Source organism: Callorhinus ursinus, unplaced genomic scaffold, assembly GCF_003265705.2.
Source record: "Callorhinus ursinus isolate GAN/ISIS: 27379988/994484 unplaced genomic scaffold, GSC_fseal_2.0 scaffold6, whole genome shotgun sequence".
Taxonomy (NCBI): Eukaryota; Metazoa; Chordata; class Mammalia; order Carnivora; family Otariidae; genus Callorhinus; species Callorhinus ursinus.
The window spans coordinates 35,494,143-35,520,681 of NW_027397068.1; the positions used below are offsets into that span (position 1 = coordinate 35,494,143).

A 26,539-nucleotide genomic window follows, 5' to 3' on the forward strand; every position below is an offset into this window, starting at 1 on the left:
TGTATTCAGCAAAATTACTAATAATTATTAATCAAATTATTATATACAGCAAAATGATTACAATCAGTGTCTTCACAAGTCTCTTTTATAAAATACAAAAAAAATGGGAAGACTGAGAAGAAATAAAAACTACAATCTTCAATATTCATGGAAGAGGGATTCTAAATAAAGGAAACATTTAGAGTGTATTTCACAATTAAGGAGTGATATACAGAAGTACACTGAGAAGAAAAAGAAGTTTGGAACCAGCTATTGATTACAAACTATTAAAAACAAATTTATGAGAAATCATGCATACTGCCTTAAATTTTAGATCACCTAGTTTCTTCTGTATTAGCCATGACAGTAAGTAAAACATGACTAAAACTTTATGCTTACAATTTAAGTCTTCTAATTTCAATTATTTGCCCTGTTATGATAGGAATATTAAGGCTGAAAAGCATTCTGGTCTTGCCCATTTCTCCCATATGACATGAAACAGTTTATTGTCTTCCTCTTGTAGACTACACATTGTGTTTTGAAATTAAATGTTGATAAACTAGCATATCTTATTATACTTATTATTTGGAATAATAGGCACTCCAGCCCCAAGGCCACTAGGAAAATATGTGGTAACTACTATAACTAAAAAATTCAAAAATAGAGTTGAGTTTGTTTAGCCTGAAACATGCTTAATTTATTTGGAGGGTTTAGGATTCACACGCCCATAACGTGTGTCTCTGTGTGGACGCTTCATTTTGAAGAAGCATATGCACAATTCTCTGTGTTTGGAAGTAGAAGAATTATGCCTGTGAAAATTATATCCTTCCTATAGTAAGAAACTTTAGGGAGCTGTTTTAAAGTGTACTGGGGCACCCCAAGTTGTTTCTCCCCAAAATGGGATGTGTGTATCTCTCTCTCTCTCTCTGTATGTGTATGGCCACTTGTGTGAATTCCTAAAGTCAAATAGAAAATAAAGTACATATAATCCACATATATACAGACCTATAAGGTAACAATTATTTTTCTTTTGGTGTTTTGTGTATATCATTGCATTTGATCTTTATATGAAACCTTTGAAGTAAGTTTGATTATTCAAAACTTCCCTCACCTTTGAGTTCTATTATTCCTTATCTAAAAAACAAATGCAAACAAAAAAACACCATGAAAACCAAACAAAATCACTCTACATTCACTCTTCAAACTGTTTTTCCCATCTGCTACTGCTACTCCTAAGTCTCTGCAATTCAACCAACTTTTTGTGGCATTCAAGGAGATAAACTATCAACTAATCCATTACTGTATCACTTAGTTTTTGCTATGTAACAAACCACCCCTAAGTTTAGTGGCTTGAAACCATAATTATTTTTTAGTGCACAGTTCTGTGGGCCAGCAATTTGGGCTGAGTTTACTCCTAAGCCTCACTCATGACATTGCACTGAGCTGGTAAGTTAGCCAGAGGCTGGTTATTTTAAAATGGCTTCATTTAACATCACTCACATGTCTTGTAGTTAGTTCTAGTTATTGTTTAATTCTGGCTGGCAGCTAGAGTAATGGGTATGACATGTTTCTAGCAAGCTAGTCTGGGCTTGGCCACATGGTGATGGTCTCAGAGTTTTCAGCATCAGTGAGAGAAGTGAAACCCTAATGCATAAATGCTTTTTTAAAGCCTCTGCTTGATGTCTGCTAATGGCCAAGCTCAGAATCAACATAAGATGGGATTACTCAGTGGCATAAATGAAGGATTCATGAACTACTGAAGGGGCCAATACTGTAAAAATCTGTCACAATCACCATGTATCAATGCTTATTATGTTCTTGAATCACCTCTTTTTTTCTGTCTTCACTGCCATTGTCCTAGGCCAAGCCTTTGTTTTATCACATGGCCTTCCTAACTTCCCTTCTTCACAATCCACTCATTCTTTATACTTTCTTCCTAAAACCCCTCAGTGATGTGTTATTATTAGTTATAATGTGTATTTGTTAGCTTGAACAAGGCCTTCAAGATCTGATCTTAACTCATGATCATTCATGTTCCATGATGTTCCTTATCCTCCAACTGCCCCCAGCTATTGATTCCTTCAACCAGCCTTGTCTTTCGTGCCTCTGTGCCTGTGTACATTCTGTTCCTTCTGTCTTCCACCTGTGATTGCATACCGGCCCTTCAAGACTAGTTCAAATGTTATATTCTCTATGAAACCTTCTGCCTGTCCTTCTTGGACCAAGGCTGCCCTTGCCTGAGCTGGTCATTCTTGCCTCTGTGCTCCTAGAGCACTTTGTGCTTATCACCATTTTGATACTTATCCTGTTGTATTCTAATATATCTGCCTTTTCCACTACACCGAGAGTACTGAATGGAGAAAAATCATGTCTTACTTATATTTGAATCCCCAGGTCATGATAAATTATTTTTGGTTGAATGAAGGAGAAGATAGAGGGTTGCCACTACTTTCTATTCATTTTTATAACAAATATTTGGTAGATATCTACTATGTATCAGTTGTTATTTAACATATACATTTAATATTTAATTTGATTTGCAAGTCATGTTTTTGCTATTTATTATATATACAATATATTATACAATATAAGAAGATCTCAAATACACATTAAGCAGCACATTACTTACTTTTGTATACAGACTAACCTAGCCTATTTTCTTTCTTCACTATTGCAAACATATAATTAGTTTTATATTAATCTAGAAAAGATCATTAGACTATCTTTTAATTGGAAATGGAGAGAGAGCTAAGTGGTTTTTTATATGTGAAGGATAAAGGTTACTGGAGACACTGGATGTAAAGGTCGAACAAAGTAAACTTTCCATAAAAAATAGAGTGACTTTAATTTAATTAGAGAAGTGAATATTGAAGTATTTTAAATGTATTCTCTCCATTTTTAACAGTAGCATTGTAATGAAGACACATATATCCTTGGCTTTAACATATTTTATGTATACATAGGCACCCCTAGAATTATGTAAATTTTTTATAAACAAGTATAGGTCAACTTTTACTAAAGTTAAAAAAGCTTACCCCAGTTTTAAAATTTTATTTTGAAACAATTTTAACCTAGAGGAAAGTTATGAGTGTAATGTAAAAAACACCCGTGTACTCCCTATTCCTCCATTTCTATTTTCCTAGACAACATATAGAACAACAAACAAACATACTTGCATCAATCACTCAGTAGGATTTACAGTATGGAGAACTACAAATCAAGAAGAGCATCTTCTCACAGCCTTAAGGAAAATCTGATGAAATGTCTAGACACTGGGCTGGGTTTCAGCAGCTCTCAATAGAGACGCTTATGGTTCAGTGCTGTTATTAGCTCTGGGCCCCAGTTCAGGCTGAAGTCCCTGTTCTGAGCTTAAGATACATGTCTGGTTTTGGAATGATGGTGGGAAAAGAGGTAGCCGTTATTCAATGAGTTGTCTGTCTGGTAACATTGCGTTTGTCAATGTCTGTAGTGAGTTCTGGGGGTCCTGGGGCCCAGAGCCACTAACTGAGCAATTATTTTACACGGAAAGTCCTTCTTATTTTCCTTGATAGCTCCTAAAGACTGCAATCTGGGAAATAACTTTTCTGTTCCATGCAAGACCTACCCATTAGTCATCAGGAAATGCTGATTCTTCCTTTAAATCACCTTAGTGCCTGCCACTCACTGCATTTCCAGCCAGACACTCCCTTTCCTGGCCCTGATCACTGCCCAGATGTAATCTGGCTGTAGCTGCCTAGAAAAGCCCTTTCCTGGATTTTCTCCAAATTAATTTACCTTTTACGTTGATCTGCAGTTCTGGAAAAAATGGTTCTGCCCATACGAAGACTGGAGCCATCAGCTCAGTCTCCTAACTTCTCACTAACTGGATGAATTTCATCTTTCCTTTTTTTTTTTAATTTTTATTTTACTGACTCCTTCAGTCTTCTCAATCATTTCTTAACCTTTCTCTCCTTTCTTCTCTTCATTCCCCATTTCCTACTGTTTCCTTCTCATCCTACATGCAATAAACACAAGAGAGACAGAGAGAAAGAAAAAATTAAATTAACATGGCACAACCAAGTTTGAAGGAGGAAGAAATGAGACTTGAAGAAGGAATCAAGATATAATTCACTGAAATTTACAGGACAATTACAAAAATATGGCTCATATTTTAAGAATAAGTCTGTGAAGTTTGTCCAAATTAGTGATTTTTATCTGGTAAGAATCTGACAGATTCTTAAGTAGTTTCTTTATAACCTGACTTTGCTTATTTAAAAAATTTTTTCTTTATTGAGATAAAATTCACCATTTTGACCATTTTGAAGTGTACGCTCTAGTGGTTTTTAGCATCCTCACAATGTTATGCAACCATCACCTTTCATTCCAGAACATTTTCGTTACCCAAAAAAGAAACTCCATATTCATTAAGCAGTCACTTCCCATCACCCTCTCCCTCCAACCCCTGGAAATCACTGATCTAATTTCCGTCTCTATGGATTTGTTTATTCTGGACATTTCACATAAATAGAACCATACAATATGTGTCCTTTTATATTTGACTTCATTCATGTAGCATGTTTTCAAGCTTCTTCCGTATTATGGCATGTTTCAGTGCCTCATTATTTTTTATGGCTGAATAATATTCCGTTTTATGGATATATCAAATTGTATTGCTCTGTTCCACAGCTGATGGGCATTTGGGTTTTATCTACCTTGACTATGATGCATAACCATTCTACAAACATTTGCATGCAAGCTGTTGTGTGAACATATGTTTTTAGGTCTCTTAAGCATAAACCTAGTAAAGGAATTCCTGGGTTGTCTGGGAACGCTGTTTAAATTTTGAGGAACTGTCAAACTCCTTTCCACAGTGACTGCACCAGTTTACATTCCCACCAGCAGTGCATGAGGGTTCCTTTTTTCTCCACATCCTCACCAACATTTACTTTCTTTCTTAAAAAAATTATAGCTATTCTAATCCTAGTGGGAGTGAGGTGTTATCCAACTGTGGGTTTGGTTTGCATTTCCCGAATGCAAATGATATTGAGCATCTTTTCATGTGCTTATTGGTTGTTTGTATATCTTCTTTGGAGGAATGTCTATGCAAATCTTTTACCCATTTTTAAATTGGGCTATTACCTTTTGATTATCAAATTATAAGAATTCTTTGTATATTCTGGGTACTACACTCTTATTAGATAGATGATTTTCAACTATTCTGCAAATCTGTATGTTGTCTTTTCACTTTCTTGACAGTGTCCTTTGATGCGCACATTTTAATGGAGTTCAGTTTGTCTATTTTTTCATTTGTTGCCTGTGCTTTTGGTGTCATATTTAAGAAATATTTGCTTAATCCAGGGCAATGAAAATTTATTTATACCTAGGTTTTCTTCTAAGAGTTGTACAGTTTTAGCTTTTATATTTAAGTCGTTGATCTGTTTTGTGGTCATTTTTGCATGTAGCATGAAGGATAGTTTCAAATTCATGTGGAAAAGAGTTTCTCTTGCATGTGGATATCTGATTGTTTCAGCAACATTTGTTGAAGTTTATCCTTTCTCCATTGAAGGGTCTTGGCGCCTTTGTCAAAATCAATATTTGCTTTGTGTATTTTTGGGCTCTGTAGTTAAGTTCATAACTGTCCTTACTTTTTATTTGAAAGCAGTAACTATGTGAAATTTATTACCTGAAGGCAGAATAAGAAGTATTTTCCATATTTAAAAAGTAATCTTGGTGAAAAGAAGAAAAATTAGAGGAGACATGTGTTTTCACAGAAGAAAGTTTCATAGTATATGATCCCTCCAGACCATACTAAACCCAGGAATAGTCTAGGAAAGGCGAAAGATGTTTTTCAGAATCATTTTGCAATGAAAGAGAAATAATTTTTTTCCTTGCCCATGAGCACTAAAAGAGATTTAAAGTTTCAGAGTGAAATATTAGATACCTTTTATGAGAGCTTACTGTTCCAAGCACTGTATTAGGTTTGTCTTTATAATATTTCATTTAATTCTTACATAAGCCCTATAATGTGATGTCTCTGTCAGCAGAACTTGAGTGAAGTAGTCATCTACAAGTGATTTTTAAGGAAATATTTCCAGGAGAACCAGGTAAGGGAGTAGAGATAGCAGGACAGCGAAGGGGAAGAAACCAAACAAGGATGGGATTTCAGGAATCGTCCAGCCGAGGATGCTTTAGCCCAATTCCACAAAGGAGCTCTGAGTTGTAAATTACAACTCCGATTTATCTACCATGAGGTAAAAAAACTAGGCTTTTATTTTCCCTAATCACCAGTCATTGGTTAAGGGAAACCCACGGAGTGTGCAGACACTGAGGCTCTTGGGGTCTCTGACTATGGGCAATGGTGGTCTGGTAACCAAGGGCGGTCCCTGCACTCAGGCGGTGGTGGTGGAGATGGTGACTTAGAACCAAAAGAGTTGGAAGCTGGGGAAAGGGTGCTCAGAAAATTGAGAGAGAACGAAACAAAGGTTAAGTCCCCAGAGTCACAAAGAGAATGAGTGCAAATGTGTGTGACTCCAAATTCCTTTTCTTTCCCCTTTAATGTGGGGCTTTCAGTCACAAAGACACTGTCATTGGGAACTTCCAAGAATCCCCTGTTACAGATATCATTATGCCCTTTTCTTAAAACCGAATAAACTCTTTTTAGATTTTTTTTTAACTTGGGATCTGTCAAATTGCATGCGGAATTTTGTGTATATATATATATATATATTTATATATATATATATATTCATACCCTTTCCCCCCCCCCTCCGGGGAGAGAGGTTATGGCTTACATAAACTTCTTTTTTTTTAAAGATTTATTTATTTTATTTTGAGAGAGTGAGAATAAGAGAGAGAGAGAGTACATGAGAGGGGGGAGGGTTAGAGGGAGAAGCAGGTTCTTCACTGAGCGGGGAGCCCAATACAGGACTCGATTCCGGGACTCCAGGATCATGACCTGAGCTGAAGGCAGTTGCTTAACCGACTGAGCCACCCAGGCGCCCGGCTTACATAAATTTCTTAAAGGGAATTTAAAAAACAAAATGTTAAGAATCACTATTTAAGAGATCATTCTCCATATTTACTTATTTTCCTGCCTAAGACATTATGACTTCTTTATCATTATTACATCTTTGAAACATTGGTCTCATGAGCTCAAATTAATTATAATAGTTACAAATAAAAATTTAGGATAATGACACTTCCCATTCCCCCTTTTGAGCACTGTTTTCACTTGTTCTTATAAGTTTGAGAAAAGGGGCGCCTGGGTGGCTCAGTCGGTTAAGCAACTGCCTTCGGCTCAGGTCATGATCCTGGAGTCCTGGGATCGAGTTCCGGGATCGAGTCCCGCATTGGGCTCCCTGCTCGGTGGCGAGTCTGCTTCTCCCTCTGACCTTCTTCCCTCTCATGCTCTCTCTCTACCATTCTCTCTCTCTCTCTCTCAATAAATAAATAAAAATCTTAAAAAAATAAGTTTGAGAAAAATTGGCATTAATTATTTTTTAAGATATAGTGTAGCTCACCAGTGAAGTCTTTTGTCCTAGGATTTTTATGTGGAAGGTTTTTTTTTTTTAAAGATTTTATTTATTTATTTGAGAGAGAGAGAAACAGAGGGCACAAGTGGGGGTTGGTGCCCAGAGGGAGAAGCAGACTCTCCACTGAGCAGGGAACCCAACACGGGGCTTAAGGGGCTGGATCCCAGGACCCTGGGATCACAACCTAAGCCAAAGGCAGACGTTTAACAGACTGACCCATCCAGGGGCCCCTACGTGGAAGTTTTTGATTACTGATTCAATTTCTTTACTTGTTATAGTTCTATTTAATTTATATTTCTAACTAGAACACAAAGAACTTAAATGTTATTTTGTTAGGCAGATGGTTTACTTAAAATTAAGGCAAAAAGTTCACTAAGGGCATTAAATGAGCTTGGTTTATGTTTCCATTGATCAATTCAACTGGGTAATTGCCAGGTACTCATTTAGTGTTTGTATGACTTACACACACACACACACACACACACACACACACACACACACATACACACACACACACAATTAGCCTGGATAGCAAGTGGTCAGCATTTTTAAAAATTCAAAAAGAATTCCCAATAATATTCCTGAATACGTTTTTTCTGTTTATGTGATATAAGTAGTAGAATCTTTTTGTGTACACATAATTAATCACTAGAACTTTTACAGAATGAGTCTGAGGGTATCTCTATAAAGGGGAAACATTCTAAACTTGAAGAGCTAAGCTCCATGGACTGAGAAAGTTCTGGGGCTTTTGGGGAACTGGGTGGAGGAGACTGACAGACAAAGTTCTCCCTGGGGGAGGGGTGGGTAATAGCCTCCAACCTTTGGTTGTATGGATGGGTGGGTGGCCCCAGCCTGGACCTGGCTGCTGGAAGTACCAGGTAGGAAGAAAACCTTTGACAGCAAAGTGATGCCTTTCCCGACAAGTGGTGCTAAAAACAGGGAAAGGTTCCAATACATCCATAATCTCAGCTGCTTAAGCAGGATAATGCTCTTAGATTATATTACCCCTCTCAATAATTCACCCTTCAGCCATCCACCACTGTGAGTCCCATTTTGTTTTTCCTAAGTAAAATTTTGATGTAATGTAGATTAATATTAAATTCAAGTTCGGGGGCGATTTCTCTTTCTAATGCTCCACAAGAGGATGGCAGGTTGTTGGTTGTGGTGAGGCAAGATGAACCAAAGCATATTCCTTGCTTTTTTGGGGGAGCCCTAGGCATACAGTAAGCACAGGACATATTTGTCAAAAGAACAGAAGATGGAAGGAATTGAAAGATTATGTGGCAGTCAGGCAACACACACCCCACCTCTCAACTGATTTTTCCTTCTTAAAAAGAGCACAAGTTACCATTTTTTGCACCCTGCATGACTCTCTTGTCATTTTGGATTGGAAATGAAATATGGCCATTTCATTCTTCATCTCAACAAACGTCCATTGTACTACCCCTGGCTATAATAGATGAGGAGTTGTCAGGGATGCTTGAAGTCACAAAATACTGCAGGGAGCAAATGAATCCTCAAAAGAGGCGAGGCCTGGGATTCTGAGCCCTTGTGCACCTGCAAGCAGGGCAGTCTGGACACGCGGGTGATGCGATGGCGTCTGTCCCCAAGTCTCTGAGAAGAGCCTTCACCAACCCCTAAGATTAATCCGAGAAAAAAACCAACCAGGTTCAGGGGTGCAAAGACTGAGCGGTGCTCTAGGGTCCTCCTCTGCCCCTCTTCGCAGAATCAAGGGTGCCCGGCCAGGGCGTCGTTTGTGTTTGAAGAGATTAGGGATGGGGATAGTTGCAGCCACTCTTCCCTCGGACAAGAGAGTGGGGTTTTCTCAGATCTTTCTGGGAGCTTTGGGTGTGAAAAGTGTCCTCCGGTCCTGCGCAAGATGTAAGAAAGGGAGGAAAGAAGGGGTAAGATGGGAACGGGACTCCCGGCGAGACGGGCGCAGGTGGGGAAGTTAGTTCTTAGTTGAGCATCTGCCGGGACCTCAGACAGGTGGAGAAAGGCAGTCCTGCCTCGGCCCACCCCGTTCCCAGGTCTGAGCTGTACCTGGGCACTGCCTTCCTTCTCCGCGACGCCCGGGGGCCGGGGAGCCTGCGGCCTCCGCCCCCGCCCCTGCGGCCGCAGGTCCCCAGCCCCGCCCCGCCCCGCCCCGCCCCGGGCTCTGGGCTCCGGGCTCCGCGGGGCGCGGGCCGAGCGGCGGGTGCCCACGTCTCCCGCGGCCAGGAGGATGGCCAAGGTCCCGGTGCTGGAAGACGCCTTCCTGCAGGCGCAGCCTTCGCCCCAAGTTTCCCCTGAGGCCCAGGAGGAGTGCTGTGTGCAGCTCTTGGGCAAGGGCTTGCTCATTTACCCCGAAGAAAGGGTGTACCTGGAGGCTGAAGCGCAGCCCGTGGGCGCGCTGGGCAGCGCGGAGAGAGGGGAAGACCCGGAGCTGCCGGTGGGAGTTAAATCAGGTGAGTGCTCTGCCCTCGAGGGGGATGTGACTGGGGAGCGCATGAATTCTAAGAAGGGCATCCAATAATAAAAGTAAACACATTGCAAACATAACATGTATGTAGAATGTTCAGTCCAGATCTTTGTATTTTCCCCAGGAAAATATTTGTCAACTAGAAATGAACTCTAAGGGATTTTACATAGTTACCCTCTCACCGCCCCCCCCCCCCCCCCCCCCGCCCTTAGACCACCGCGTTTGACGCCAGGGTACTTTTAGAGACTACTTAATTGATTTTACATTCTGATTTTCTTTATCCTTCTTTCAACTTGCCATCAGAAATGCATTTAAGCAATGGTAACTTTTCCTCTGAAGAAGAGGATGGAGAGAGTCACGACAGCAAAACCAAAGCAGCCGATCTACACCTCTCTCAGAAAAAAACCATCACGCAGATGATGAAGGATAAAAAGAAGCAGACTCAGCTCACCCTGCAATGGTAAGACTCGCACGGGGGTACTTTTCAGCACCTGTTGAGTCTTAAAAGTCAGTATGTTCAAAAAAAAAAAAAAGTATATTCAGAATCTGCTTTTCTCAATTTGCTTCTCCCTCAAACTTTTTGGGAGAAGTTTAAAATACCAATAAGAAATTTATCCTTTTTTTTTTCAGTGAATATTTGGTATGGAGACATATTCTGGTATTGATAAAAAATGATCTGCAATGCAAAACCCCATCATTTTGTTCATTATTAACCCAAACTATAATTTTGTCACATGCCAGCAATGACAAATGTTTTTATGACTTGCTTTCTTAACATAAAATCAATTTGGTCCTTATTATATATTTGTTATGTGGTAGTTTTGTGTTTATAAAACATGATTCTTTAAAACAACTTATAAGGAGGAAGTATCTTAATATTGTCTTTATCCATATGAGGGCAAATTAACAATTGTCTATTGGTCATTAGGTGAAATATGTTTGAAAGAGAAGACATAGAAAAATCAGTTAAAATATTACTGTTATCTTAAATAAGTGTTCAACTATTTTTATAGCACCTGTCATATATGATTTATTATAGTGAAATATCATGAATTGGATTTTGAGGAAAACCTTTCAAAACCAAGAGTTTATCAGTAGGCTTTCTACACAGAGAGAGCATTTTGTAATATTATCTAAAAGGAAGAGGGATCTAAAGTAAAAACTACATACTATGAAGAAATAGGGGTATAAATTTTCTCCCAAATTACAAATAACAAGCAAATAATTAAAAAGGTCTATTTACTGATTAGTTGTATAAGATGTTTATATGTAAAGTATGATCTAAACCTTAGAAAAATACAATAGAAAAAATAATATCTAAAAACAACTACCGGAAAAACCTAGTAAATTTTATTTTCAGTTATTTGAGTTACAATTTGCATATCCTAAATTTTTGTAATTATATACTTAAACCTTTTCAAATATTTGAAATATAAATCAAATATTCTAAGGTTATGGCTTAACTATGGAAGTTGATGTCACACTTACTGGTTAAAAATACACTGGAGCAGTAAATATTTGAGTTAATTATCTGGAATATTTAGGGAAAACTACTTTATTAGGATAATTGGGGCAGAAGTGTTGATTAAAGATATGTTATGGAGAGCTGTTGAATGATCACTTCCAGTTTTTCAGTTCAAATCAAGTGAGTGGAAACAAACTTGTTTTTTTTTTTTATTTTGTAAATATGATTGCATTATAATTAAAGGAAAAAAATGTCATACCCCAAATTAACATGGTACTCATGGCTGGAATTATTCAGTATTTTGATGATAATGACAATGCCTACAACAACATCAAAACAGCAGGTGAACAGTTGACATTTTATGCATGCCATTAAAATACAATTTTTAAATAGTTGAATGTTTTCTTAGTGATTTTCATATTTTTTGAAGCTATAAAATGCTGTCATTTTTGTTTGAATTTTCCACACCCTTTCCTAAAAAAGAGTCTTACGTATATTTTTTTAAAAATTAGGGGCACCTGGGTGGCTCAGTCGTTAAGCCTCTGGCTTCAGCTCAGGTCATGATCCCAGAGTCCTGGGATCGAGTTCCGCATTGGGCTCCCCGCCCCGCATTGGGCTCCCCGCCCCGCGGGAAGCCTGCTTCTCCCTCTCCCCCTCCCGCTCCCCCTGCTTGTGTTTCCTCTCTTGCTGTCTCTCTCTGTCAAATAAATAAATAAAATCTTTAAAAAAAATGACGTGAGTTATTTGTATTTTGAGAATTTTCCCTTAAGGTTGTGTAGATTATTAGGGATGTTAAAAATTAGAGCTGAAAATTAAAGTGAAAAATCTGACTGAGTAATTCCAGTTTTCAGCTGTCAACTAGGTGTTTGGTTTATGGATGCAAATCTTACTGGGTTTTGGTTCTTTCTTTTCTTTCTTCATAGAAAAATGGACATCTGATGCTTTACATCTGATGAACATCTCTTTTAGCTTTTATCTCCTGTGTCTTGGGAATATGTTAAATCAGAGATCTTGGATAGTTGCACTCAATTTTAATCTGAATGCATACTCTATATTGCATTGTTCCTATATAGGAATAATTATAATTTTAGTATACATAAATTTTAGTCAAAATCACCTACTGAATTGTTAGAAAAACTGGGAATACAATCTACAAGTTCTGAGTTCTTGGTTCAGATATTTGTAATACTTAAATATATATTATCACATTTATGGTAATCGTGTTTGAGATTGTAGACATTCAAGTTAAATAGAATTATGTCTAAATTTTCAAAATTTACATAATTGTATTTATAACAAAGTTGAATTTATATATGTCATATTTGGAAATGTGTCTAAAGACATACATTGTGTTTCAAGTGTATGGTATGGTTTAGGTAGTTGCAGTACTGATCACAGCACAAGGCGTAGGAGGAGAAATAGATCAGTACCATTTCAGACTTAAGCGAAGTGAGTTTACTCTTAGGTATTTTGCAAATAAATGCATCATCATGCTCCCCTAACCATTTAGCGTTCAGAACTAGTTTGTGAATGAAAGTTAGAGATTGTAAACGTTTGCGGGCCTAAAACCAGGCAGCCCTTCAGGGTTGAGAATATCCTTTAAAAAAACATCATCTTCAATTTCACCATTCCCGTTTTATCTCACGGGACAAACTGTAATGAACAGTGAGGATTTCCATAGAAGTAAGACCTTGCTCTTTGGGATATAGACCAGGCAGGAGTGGTATTATGTTCACCATGGTATTTTAACTGCACTAACAGGGGTGCATTGGGCCTGTTGCTCTTCTAACATTAGTTCTTGTGATTTGACTTTTAATAATATCCAGAATAGAGCAAGTCTACTCATGTCTGCCCATGAACTCACTTATACAGAGTTTGTGTTCAGAGCTATCATTAGACCAATGTAAAGGGGAAAGGAAAGGAGAAATAAAGAAAAGGTTTGACCCAATTTTTTGCCTTTTTTTTTAGGCTTGAAGAGAATTACATCGTATGTGAAGGAGTCTGTTTACCACGGTGTATCCTTTATGCACACTACTTAGATTTCTGCAGGAAAGAGAAATTGGAGCCAGCCTGTGCAGCCACCTTTGGAAAGGTAAATGACACATATTGGCTACACTACTTTACAATTCGATTCATGTCAGGTAGACGGTGTGGAAACACATTCATCTGAGCAAGTTTTCTTACAGACTATTCAGAAACTTGTTTCACAAGCATAAATGAAATTCTTACGGGTATATTTGGAACTACTATATGTTTTGTCTTGATTTTACCTACTATACGTTTTACCTTGAACTACTTTATATTTTGAATATTAGAACCCTGGCTATCAGAAGAGTTCATGTGACATTAAAGGAAGCTCCCTTTGAGCAGTGACATACATTTTCCTTCAAAGAGTAATATGTTGAAGAGTATGGTATGGCCTGTATTGAGAAGCAAAATTAAGTGGAAGTGACAAATTATCTTGTTGATGCAATTGGTGATTGTGGTTATTGTCTAGCTAGTCCAAGTATATGGGTTTTTAACAGATTTTTACTTTCTTTCATAAATAGTTCCCTTGATTCTCCATTTCACTCTGGGTATGTTTACACCCCAAACTCCAAGATGTTGTGAGAGGATTGATTAAATATTGCTCATTTAAAAACATTCCTTTCTGCCCAACCTGTATGGTTAGGATGGGAATCTATAGAATTGGCATTACTATATTTACATACGTTGATCTTATTTTGAGAATCGGGAAGCAATATCAATCTCTTGGGAAAGCCTTGTTCTTTGAGATTCTCGTTTCATGCTCTGCCGTCTTAAGAACCTAGGATTGCGTAGAAAAACTATAGCAGGAGGGGAAGAATGAAGGGGGGGAAATCAGAGGGGGAGATGAACCATGAGAGACGATGGACTCTGAAAAACAAACTGAGGGTTCTAGAGGGGAGAGGGGTGGGGGGATGGGTTAGCCTGGTGATGGGTATTAAAGAGGGCACGTTCTGCGTGGATTAAAAAAAAAAGAAAAACTAGAGGAAACTTAAGTCTCAAACACTGCATTGCATGTAAACTGAAATCCAAATTCTAACCTGTAGAGGGACTCATTGTCCAGAAAATAATGAATACTATAGTCTGGCTTCTCAGTTTTTGAAAATAAAATAATTTATAAATTAATTTTGAAAACCTATCTGCTTACGGGAGTCAGTGTGATATGCTGCATGGTAATCTCATGATTTAGGTTCTGGCCTAGACAGTGACTAATTTGTTGTGAGATCTTCTGAAAGCACTTCACCTTTTTTAAAACTCAGTTCACTCACTCCCTAAAATGAGGCAGTTGTGTAAGGCAATTTCTAATGTCCCCTTTAGTGTTGCTATTTAATGAGTCCACCTATGGCAGTCATCTTAACTGTTTGGGGAGTCATGGAGCACCTTGAGAATCTGATTAAAACTGTAGAACCAGTCCCCAAGAAATGCACATATACACGAAGTTTGCCATGGAGCCCTTAGGAGATCATACAGTTTCCTATTTCATGTAGAAAAGATTTCATTCTTTAATCACTAATGCTAATTTTTAGCAAATTTTAGAGAAAAGAACATAGAAAAGAGAAACTTTAAAACACTGCTGTGGAGATCTGGTAAGGTAGAAAAAGTTTCCTGTGTTCTCTCAGGGTTGGAGATGGAGATTTAATTGTGGCAAATCTCTGGATAAAATTATTATAAAGATACTCAAATTTTTCCTTTAAGTATGTAAGTAAGGTAATAATTGCTTTCGTAGTCACATTAAGCTAAAGCAGATACTGGTATGATCCGCTTTGGAAATTGAGACAAGAGCAATAGGATCAGCTCATCAAAAAAGTATCTTCCTGCCTCTGCTGATGTATTATTGCTTATCAGTATGGTACATGTATGATGTTACTTCTTCCAGACTAAATATTTACTCAAAGTTTAACATTTACTTTCTCCAATTAATTGGTTACAAGTTGCTTGCAATAGAACCACACACTTCCTAAAAACTAAAGTAATTGACTTTCCTTTTAGACAATTCGCCAGAAATTTCCCCTCTTGACAACTCGGCGACTTGGGACAAGAGGCCATTCAAAGTAAGACCCACTGATGAGCATATATCAGATCTGTACATATGATACACTGTACATGAGGACTGACGCGTGTAAAATAAGGATTGTCATTATCAGTGAGTGGAAGCAGGTATTCTCTTCTTGACGAAGCAGATTTTTACCATCTGTAAGAACTAAGAAGAAAAAAAGTGGATTTTAGAATAACGTTTAAAAAGCAAAACTTATACTGAAAAATCATAATATGTTATTTGTTCCGATAAAATAATTTAAATGAATCATTGTCATAATCTTCAAGCCACTAACGAAGGCAGCAGTGTCACGAAAGGGGCATGTCTATGGCTAAGTAAGGGGTCAGATGGAGCCCACAACACTTCCAAGGGCAAGGTCAAAGCCAGGAGGTGAAGTACGATTCAGGTTCTTCCTCTGGGTTTCTTTCCCAGGTGATGATTTCTTAATACCCTCTTCCCTTGCCTTTAAGATGAGTGACCTGCACAAATGACTGCTTTGGTCATCTCCTCACGTACATAGAAACATAAAGTAAGTTCTCTCTCTTGATAGCTTCAGCTTTTCTCTTCTCTTGTGGCAATCTCTGTAGGACCCTAGGCACAGGTTCTGATTCATCCATGATTGCCTCTGTCCGCAGCGTTTTCAGTGTTTTCTTTCCTTCTGCTTACAAACCTATTCAGGGCTATTTCAGGTTGATAAAAATAAAATCCTCTCAAACCTGCTCTACTCCTCACAGTTGCTCTGTTATTTTGGTTCTCGTTGCTGTTCCTTGAAAGAGTAGCTCCGCTCACTTCCCTTACCATTGTTCACATGCCTGTGTCCTAGCCCATGTCTTTACTTGGACAGAAACTCCTTGGCTCATTGTTACCAGTAGTCATCTTCCTTGGCACCCGTCTAGCACGTGAACCTGCTGACAGACCCTCTGAAGATAGATCAGTGTGTGAAGTGTCTCCCCTAGTTTCTCTGTCACAGCACCTGCTAAGTCCTCTGCCCTCTTCTACCATTTGTTTGCTAGCTCATCCAGTGTCGTCTTCTGCCCTAACATCTAGTTCAGCATTGTCCAATGGAATATAACGCAGCCACATATTTAATTCAAACATTTCTAGTAGCCACACTTAAAAGAGTAAAAAGGAACAGATGTTATTTGATTTTAATGTTTTATTTAATCCAATATATCCAAAATGTTGTCATTTCACCAAATAATCAAAATGGAAATTATTGAGATATTTTCCATTCTTTTTTTTCCCTGCTATGTGTTTGAGCTCCAGGGTGTATTTTATACCGATCGCACATCTCAATTCAGATTAGTCACGTTTCAGGTGGTCAGTACTCACACGTGACTAGGAATCACCCTGGTGGATAGCTCAGCCTTAGTCACTTGCCAAAAAGAATAAATCTTACTTTATGAATTCTCTTGAATTGGTCTCTCTCCATTCTCACTTTCATTATCTGGCCTTCACTGTGTCTTTCCAGTCCCGTCAGTACGACTCTTCCAAATCGACCTTCTAAAGTTTCCATTCAATCCTATGTCTGTCGTGCTCAGAAATTTTTAGCAGCTCATGGCAGAATTTTCTCACTTTGACATTCAAGGTCCATTATGATTTAGTCGCAAACCATTTACCTACCTTATCATCTGCTTCTCATTTCTCAGCTTGTAGCCTGTGTTCCCACCAAATTAGGGCCCAGTACCCTCTGCTTCACCCTCAAATGTCATTTGTTTGTTTATGCTGTCTTCCTCCATGGAAAATGCCCTTTCCCCTACAGGTAGGTTGAAAGCGTATCCATTGAAAAAAATGCCTCATGAACCCCCTCTTCTTTTGAATTTTTACTTACCTCTTGACTTCTTGTAGGCTCTTTCTTTATACCCTCACAGCAGTTCATTGGTACCTATCTTAATATGAAATTAACTTAACTTTTCCCCTCAAAAGCTAATATACTTTTTAAAGTTTTTATTTATTTATTTATTTGACAGAGAGAGACACAGTGAGAGAGAGAACACAAGCAGGGGGAGTGGGAGAGGGAGAAGCAGGCTTCCTGTGGAGCAGGGAGCTTAATGTGGGGCTCGATCCCAGCACCCTGAGATCATGACCCGAGCTGAAGGCAGACACTTAACCAACTGAGCCACCCAGGCGCCCCAGAAGATAATATTTTGAGGATAGAGACTTTGTCTCATTCATTTTCATATCCTTTCTGTTGTCGGCTACATAATCGATGATCAATTAAAATTTATTTAATTGATTCCTATTAATGTTAATAACCTCTGGTCTGAGAAGGAGGAATGAAATGCCTGATTGAAAACGACTGAATTCCCTTCTAACCAGGTGAGGACTTGTTTTTCAAAGTTGAGTCAGTTTAACTGGCTGATTTCTTCTGAATTTGATTCCTACTGAATTGTGTAGGTGGAGGAAAGATCAGATGGTGTTTGACGTAGATAGTAGGAAAAAAAGGCAACGCAATGCAGAGAAATCCTCTTCACAGGATCTGCAAGAGGGCAGGCAGGCAGGCTGCAGAGAAAGTCAATTAATCCTAGAAGGAGCCTTTAGGATTAGGGATGAATCATTAACCCTGTCCATTGTGACACTGTGAGGCTCCAGTGTTTAGGTTTATGTAACAACATGTGGTAACTTCAGGCAATGCGTCTGATATCTAAGAACAGATGTGCCCAAGAAGCATTTATAATTTGAATTTTTTTCTACCTTCCTGATATGCCATTTGCTTTTTATAATTTGCCTGTTATATTCATGGTATTTCGATATCCTGGGGAAAAAGATATTTTCCATAGGGAAACCAAGTAAGTTGAAAGATACGGCGAGATCTAGAGTTTGTGTATCTTGCAACTGGCAATATTTTGATGTACTTATTCTTAGCCAGACAGTTTCCCCATCTTTATTTATTTCTAAGAGTTGCCTAGAGTTAGGAGCATGAAGTTCAGAGTTGGACAATTCTAAGCTTTAATCCCATTACTCCCATATGGAGTTGCTGTGTGACCCCAGATGAACTGTTCGGTTTTTCATCAGTAAAGAGGGTACACGGTATCTGCCTCACAGGTTTGTTGTGAGAATTAAACGAGTTAAAGTATAGGAATGGATGGAGAAATGAATGTGCTGGATGGAGAAATGAATGTGCTTTCAACCTGACTGTCCTTAATAATATGAAATTAATCTCTCAGTTCATCCAAACATCAGCAATGCAATTAAAAGTTGTTATTTATTGAGCACTGCACACACACACACACACACACACACACACACACAAGCACATGCACAACCACAAACTCTCAAATCCTTACAGACAATGCAAGACTGGAATTACTGTGTTTTACAAATGAGGAGGCTGCAGTTCAAAGATTATTGACTTGCCCAAAGCCACAAGCATGCTGTAAAATAACAATGTTGGCATTTAAATCAAAGTTTATCTGACTCTAAAGCTTGTGCTTTATCAACTAGTAAATCCTACTTTTTTTCTGATACCAGTCATATCAACAAAATAGTTATTTAATTGAACGTTTGATTTTTTGAGGTATAAATTTCATTTTTTGCCTAATCTGTTTTAAAAACTTATTAATATATTAAATTCTTCTTCAAAGAGCAAACATTTTGCTTTTCTTAAAGATTTTATGTATTTATTTGAAGGAGAGAGAGAGAGAGAAAGAGCACAAGTCGGGGGGCATAAGGAGAGGAAGAAGCAAATTCCCCACTGAGCAAGGAGCCTGATACAGGGCTTGATCCCAGGACCCCAGGATCCTGGACCCTGACCTGAGCCGAAGGCAGAAGCTTAACTGACTGAGCCACCCAGGCACTCCTAAAGAGCTAATGTTTTCTGAAGCCTCAATCATAAGGCATTTTAAACTATTTTATATTTATTTAGAGATATTTATGTTTTATATAAAAGCAAACGTGTGGCACAACAACACATTTGCTTTTTGCTTTTAATTTTTGTCCTAAACATTTCTCTATATTGGTATATTATCCTTATGATCATTTCTAATGGCTAGTTAATATTTCAAACATTTACATCTTATAAAAAATATTTTTATGTCTATAGAAATATGAACAATTGGTGAAACACAGAAATATAAATGAAGAAGTAAGAATATTTTGGAGAAAGAGAAACTTGTAATTTCTGCGAATTTTACCATTAATTTTGCAAAACTTATTTTATTGCAGTGGTGTTTTTCTAGTGCCTTAAACATACTGTCACTAAATACTTATTGAATTATTTCAAAAATATAAATAAACTTAATATTAAATTTATTTTGACTTCTGTGGATCATATATTAAAATATATTAATATTATATAAGTGCTTAATGATGGTTATTTAAAAAGAGAAGTTCTCAGTTTTTGCCCAAATGTCATAGAATAGCTAGAGTATGTCCAGTCATTTCATTTGAGTCCTTCAGACAGAATTTATTTTAGATCGTGATTAACTCAAAAGATTCTTCTGTATTCTGGATACAAGATAGCACCACTGTTTCTAAAACTGTCCTTGGATGCCTTTAGGGTTCATGGAACCTCTTCAAATTTTACTCCCTGTATAAAATCTGATAGTTGGGAAGCACTGATCTTTGTAAGGAAGAGATTGATTAGTAGGATCTAAAATATAGGAGTGAATTTTGTGTCTGTTTTCAGGTTTTGTTTCTCTAAGTTCTGACATCACTGGGTATTAAAATGATTAGTCCTCACTACCCACCTTTGTGCAGGTGCTACTTCTTTCCCTCATTAAAGTGAAAGATGAAAAAGTAACTAAATAAAATGAGGCAAAAATTTCTTCAACCAAAAGGAAGAGATAAAATATATAAAATAGATACATTAAAAACAAACAAAAAATCCAGATGGACAGAATCACTAGGTAGATATCACAGATCACCAGATATCACGCACTGTCAAAATTAGAAACAATTAAAAATTGAATAATTTGTTTCCACAGGCCAGTCTCATGTTCTACATGAGAAGCCATTGCTGCCAATGGTTCCGGAAAAAGGTCTTTAAAGGTTAACACCCAGGGTCAGAAAGCCTGGCTCTAGAACATCTAACCTGAGTGAGCCCTGGGGACAAAGCCAGTGAGTTTACAGGGACACAGCGCTGCTCTCTGTTCCTTCACTCTCTGTCCCTTCCTTCACTGTCACCATACCCTCTCTGCCAAGAAGCCCCAGCGGCGGACTCTGCACATTCTCAATACCAAGATAAAAACTGACTTGGCTTTTGAGGGTTTTGTTGTCTTCCCTTTGATTTATTACCGATGCCAAAATATACACCTGATTTTTTTTCTGCGCAGTATTTTCAAATTTGGATTTTGAAAAAGTAACAGTGAAACAAAATAAGATAGGCACAAAAGAGTATCTAACGAAAAGTAATTTTTGCCTGTTTCAAGTTATGAATGGATTATATCAATAATCAATCCATTCATATTTTTATCAACGTACAAAGCATGGTGCTAAAGAGTTTTTAAGGTGCAAGTAGTGGGGATAGGGTACGTGCTATCAAAAAAGTTTCACTGTTAATATTCATTTATTTAATGAGCATTTTATTGAGTGTCCTGGTGCTGACGAGGCCCTGGGGATAGAGTGGTGAAGAAAAAGCACCTGCTTCTCACCCTTGCTCGGAATAGCTCAGAAGAATAAGGGAGAACACTGTTGGAGACCCACCATGTAGATTTCATAGACAGGGTAGACTGTTTGATTTGAAGTTACATTTTAATTTCTTGTAGACTTTGATCAGTCGAATCTTGGGTTTCAGACATGATGGACAAAAGCTATTATCTTATTTATTAGTAGTGATTTAGTGGGTTAATGAAACTGATACGGCAGCTGCTCTTATCATAGTAAAGTTATTACAAGTCCCTGAACAGCTTAATCCCATCATTTCCTTATCAGTGATCATTTGTGCAGTGTAAACCAACATCAGGGCTACTAGCTCAGTGGAAACATATGTTTCAGGAATTCTATATAAGGACTGAACTAGAAAGGAAGAACTATAGGGGCAAGTAGAAGTTTATCAGCAAGTGAAGAAAAGTGTTAGACACAATGTAAATATTTTAGTAGTAAGAGCAGCAATAATTTCCTTTGTCCTGTTAAAAATCTTTTATATTTTATAACATGTTCACTTTAAAATGTGGACATAAAAACTAATGAACAAATCTTCTTTAGTGCTTAAATATAAATGATAGCTGTCATTTGATGTAAGGCTGAGGATAACTGACACTAATGAATGAACACAATTTGTTAGATAATCACAAAGATCCTTGTTATTATGCAAACATTTTCTGAGAGAAATTAGCTAGTTATACCCAGGAGTTTTAAGCACTTATCATATCATTTTAAAATAAAAATGGATAAGAATCATATAGAGAGAAAGAACTCTGAAACGTTTGGGAACCTTTATTCAGAGTAACCCACAGAATCAGCATTGGGTAGTGGTATATAAATGAAAATAACTAGCTAGCTCACACTTATGCAGACCTTATTTTTTATTTGACATCCACCAACCATATGTCTTTGTTGTACTAGAATATTTCTGGCAAATATTTCCTAGCAAGATTTATTTTAGGGGAATATATTAACAGTAAAATAATGTTGTAAAATGTTGGGCTTGAGATGAAAAATCCATGTATACTTTGCATGAAATTACTCTCCCTGGTTTTATGAGGTTTACCTTTAGCTGTTAGGAAGACAGAGCTGCTCATTTATTATCTCTTGTCTGTTCTCAAAGACATTAAATCATCACTCAAGTGATAACATGTATCGCGTAGACTAAAAGAAAGGTTAAAGGGGAAAGATTATTAATTTTATTGGTTCCAGAAGAAACTAGATATGTAAGTGCTAAAGCATTACAATGGTCATTACAAAATATTAAAATTTATATTCCTGGCAACAGTCTTTCTACTTAAATATACTGATTTCATGCCCCTTGTATACATTGTGTTTAGCTATAAAACTCTTGTTCGACCCCAATATTTTACTGGTGACCTGGGAATGCATAGTGCTACGAGGCAGTTATTGAAACTGTTGGCTTTAAGGGAATTTGTGTTTTACAAGTGTCTAAATTTCTAATTTATCTAATTAATCCAATAAGTGAGGATTTTTCTACAGTAATTTCTACGGAGGAAATCAATGAAGGAAAAGATCCAGTTCCTTTCCTCTAAACCTTATAGTTTAGTGGGAGAGGTTAAGTCATGTATACACACACCAGTGGTATGAGGTATAAAGCTATATAGCATAAATGACCAAGAGAGGAGTTTAAAGGACAGAGAGATTAGATTTGTCTGAGAAACCAGGCAAGCTTCATGCATTAAAGCTATGCCCTGAGCATAAGAAACAAGGACAGAAAGGAAGAAGGGCATTCCCAATGAAGAACTCAACCAAGTAAGGGTGCCGAGGTGAGAAAACACGTTATTTATGGAGTGCAAGTAATTGTGACAGTAATACGTAAGTTTATACAGTGCTCATGGTAGGGTTAAAGGAGTTAGTATATTTCCTTATATCATGTTAGACAAGAAATTCTTTAATCTCTACCAAATTTAAAATTATGCTAATATATTTAAGTATATGATACTAGATGCGTGGCCTTAATTGAAAAATTCCTGTTTATAAAGTTTTCTTTATGACACGTTGTTATTTCTAACTTTTTTCATGTTATTTATTTTTCAACAAATATTTATTGATTTCCCGTTATAGGGAGTTTACATTCTAGAAGGAGTCTTTGTTTATACATGGATTATCAAATATGAAAAATCCAGGTTCCTGTTAGTTATCAATGCTTGCTTCATATGATTCATGCTGAGCTAGAAGAGGGAGTGTTTCTGCTGAGCACAAACGTATTCAAAACATTTTCACTTAAGAATTTCTAATTACAAACAAAATTAAGATATAAAATTATAGCTTCTTGAGTATGGAGGCAACATGGCCGGTTGAAACAAAGAGTGCTCAGTTCTTTCTGGGTTGATAGTGTCATTTACGTTTGGCCTGTGAATAAAATACACTATTTTAGGGTGCCTGGGTGGCTCAGTCAGTTAAGCGTCTGCCTTCAGCTCAGGTCATGGTCCCAGGGTGCTGGGATCGAGTCCCATGGTGAGCTCCCTGCTCAGTGGGGAGTCTGCTTCTCCCTCTGCTCCTCCCCCCTGCTCATGTTCTTAGGCTCCCGTGTGCGCGCGCTCTCTCTCTCTCTCTCTCTCTCTCTCGCAAAAATAAATAAATAAAATCCTTAAAATACACTGTTTTAAAAGGGTTTTCTAGCTTTGCACAGTGGCAGTATTGTAGCCAATGAAGTTTATCCGAGGCACGATTATTGTTAATTAAAAAGATTTTCTTTTGCTGGGGTTGGGGCGGGGGGCGGGGCAGTAAAATGTAAAATCTTGAGTCTGAATGTAGTTGGAAGCATTACATACTTCTGTTTTTTTAAAGATGTTTTTCCCTAATGATTGGAAAGGAGGGGGGCAAAGTAATACAGTCATTTTAGAAAAATAAGGAACAAATGAATTGTGTCATGAGAATACCCTTTCCTTAAAGTCATAAGTATGAAAAAAATTTACAAATTCATATTAGTCAGTAGTACTGAGTCCTAAAGGATGTTGCAGTTTTCTTAAAAAAGTGACCATAAGGTGATTTTAAAAAATGGAAGTAAAATGTGCCTTAGTATTGGTCAGTGTGGTCAGTGTTGCATGTCTGGCAAATGGTCTGGCTCAGGATGCCATGAACAAGGGTGTGATTCAGAGGCACGTTTCCTGACCTGATTTTCCATGTCTGTTTTGTCATTGTTTTGACATCTAGCATAGTCGTCAGGATGTAGTATGCCTTCTAATGTTTGTTGAACTCTGCTCATCCTTTTGACTGGTGCTGTGATTTTTGTCCACCACCAGACAATGTAATTTCTTCTCAAATCTGCATGACAAACCACCTCACCATGGTATAATATCTGCATATTGAAAAAAGGATTATAGATGAGAAACAAGACGATCAAAGTTCTAATAAAAGAAAATGATCAACTTTCAAAGCAATGTTTAACATATATTACTTCAGCAAGTGGCTAAAATATAATTATTTAAACTCTAGCATCTATAGAATAAATGGAAAACTTTGCCAGAGAACATGAAATTACAATATATTTCCATTGTAATCATTCCCTTTGTTCTCAAACATCCCTTGCTTTATTTCTTCTAATACAAAGACATTCCCTCTGATATCTTTATTCCAAAATTTAATCAAGAAAATATTAATATTGGGGCACCTGGGTGGCTCAGTCCATTAAGCGTCTGCCTTTGGCTTAGGTCACAATCCCAGGTCCTGGGATCAAGTCCTGCGTCGGGCTCCCTGCTCAGTGAGAGCCTGCTTCTCCCTCTCCCTCTGTCTGCCACTCCACCTACTTGTGCACTCTGTCTCTCTGTCAAATAAATAAATAAAATCTTAAAAAAAAAGAAAATATTAGTACTTATTTCAGACTCTTAGACTCATTAACTAATTCTAATATACTTGGCCCAATAACATCTGAATCTGCTCATTTTTTTTTCATGGTTTTTAGGTGTTTCCCTTATCTATTTCTGTTAATATTGCTGCTTTTGTTGACTTCTTTGTGACTTAAATAAGCTTTCTTCTTTTAGTTACTCATTGGAGACTTATGTCACGTCCATATTTTGGAGTTTCCATCACTTTCATCTTTCCTTCGTTTCCCCCTTTGTTCCAGTATACCTTAGGGGCTCTTTATTCTACATCCACTAGAGGAGTATTTTCTGCACTATAAAACAGGAGCAGTTATAAACCTACTCTGTTCAGGTTAACAGACTACTCATTGTCCTTGTATTGAAAACTTGTCACTGATCTGAAGCAATCATAAAATATCTGCATTTACCTTGATCATCCTTCCTTATTGTTTCTCAAATATAACAGCTCTTTCTGAAAACATTTATTACAATATATGTAATTTCTTGTTTTCATATTTAAACACTTTTTCTTCTCCATCTCAAGGAGGGTCATTAGAAGTGACTTCTTTGCCCTCAGAACTTAATGGGAAAGAACCCATCTCTGGGCCTCACACTTTAAAGGCTCTGTGCTGGCCTTCCTCCTACTGTGCTCCTCCCTGGGAGACAAGTTCATAGCCTGAGTGAATGTGTCCAGTGAAAGACCATGTTCTCCTTCTAGCCCACATTGCTGGTCCCTGGGGCCCCAGAATTCTGTCCAAATAGCCCCAGGCCTGCCTTCTCCCTCCTATGTGGGACTCTTCCCCCATGCATCCTGAGAAGGGTGCTGGGCTCCACCAGTATACCTAGATTTGAGAGGTGACCAAGAGATCGTAGCGCTTTGGTGGTGATGGTTGGGCGGTTGGATTGATCTTGGACATGGAGGCTGTGTGTTCACAAGAGGCTCCTCACAGTGAACAAAAGAGCAGGGCCTGGGAAGAGAAGGGTTGAGGGTGGCTCTTCTCCCGCTGCCATGTTCACACGTGGAAAAATTCTAAATTCAAACCCACCTACCAGATCATTACAGAGGTAAATTGTCAAGATAGAACAGGGGTATTTTATTGAGCAGTTTGTTAGCTTGATTTATACTTAAATATTTAGATATATGGTATGTGGGCTTTCATTTGTACTCTTGTTCTGGGCCTTGAAAATGTTTAGGGGTGAACTTGCTCTGCCAAGTCTTTTTCTTTATTGCTAGATCAGAAAAGGGGCCTTGAAACAGATCCTGCACTGTCATGTCCACTTTAAACTCAGATGATGATGCTAAGTAATGAAATTTTAAAGATGGTTACACTGAACTCCACTGGAAACCCCCTATTCACTTTTATTTCATTCCTTGCCTGGTTTTAGATGAATGCAAATGAAAACAATGGGTAACCAAGCAGGTGGGCCTGCATGCGTTAGGGGTGGGGAGGGAGAGGGGAGGCAGACGTTGGCAGGTGTTGGCCACTCTTCCTAAATCCCCACTATCTGATGAGCTTTTGTATAATAGTTGTAGCATTTGTACTTGGGTATGTCATAAGTGAGAAGTCTGCAGCTTAGGAGAATGAGCTACAGCCTGAGAATTGATGAAATGCTATGCTTGTCTGTGGCTCAAGATCCATAGACACATTTATA

The 26,539-nt window shown here is 37.8% G+C and overlaps 1 protein-coding gene and 1 pseudogene across 1 annotated transcript in view; both read left to right on the forward strand.

The window, feature by feature from the left end:
- The first annotated feature begins 9,714 nt into the window (after window positions 1–9,714).
- Window positions 9,715–26,539, forward strand: part of RFX6 (regulatory factor X6) — a 56,534-nt gene continuing 39,709 nt past the window's right edge. The window contains exons 1-4 of the mRNA XM_025860729.2: window positions 9,715–9,937; window positions 10,255–10,411; window positions 13,385–13,508; window positions 15,431–15,492. Coding sequence (XP_025716514.1) covers window positions 9,715–9,937; window positions 10,255–10,411; window positions 13,385–13,508; window positions 15,431–15,492 — 566 coding nt within the window. The remainder of the gene's footprint in view (window positions 9,938–10,254; window positions 10,412–13,384; window positions 13,509–15,430; window positions 15,493–26,539) is intronic.
- LOC112819496 (U4 spliceosomal RNA) lies at window positions 23,704–23,785 on the forward strand (annotated as a pseudogene).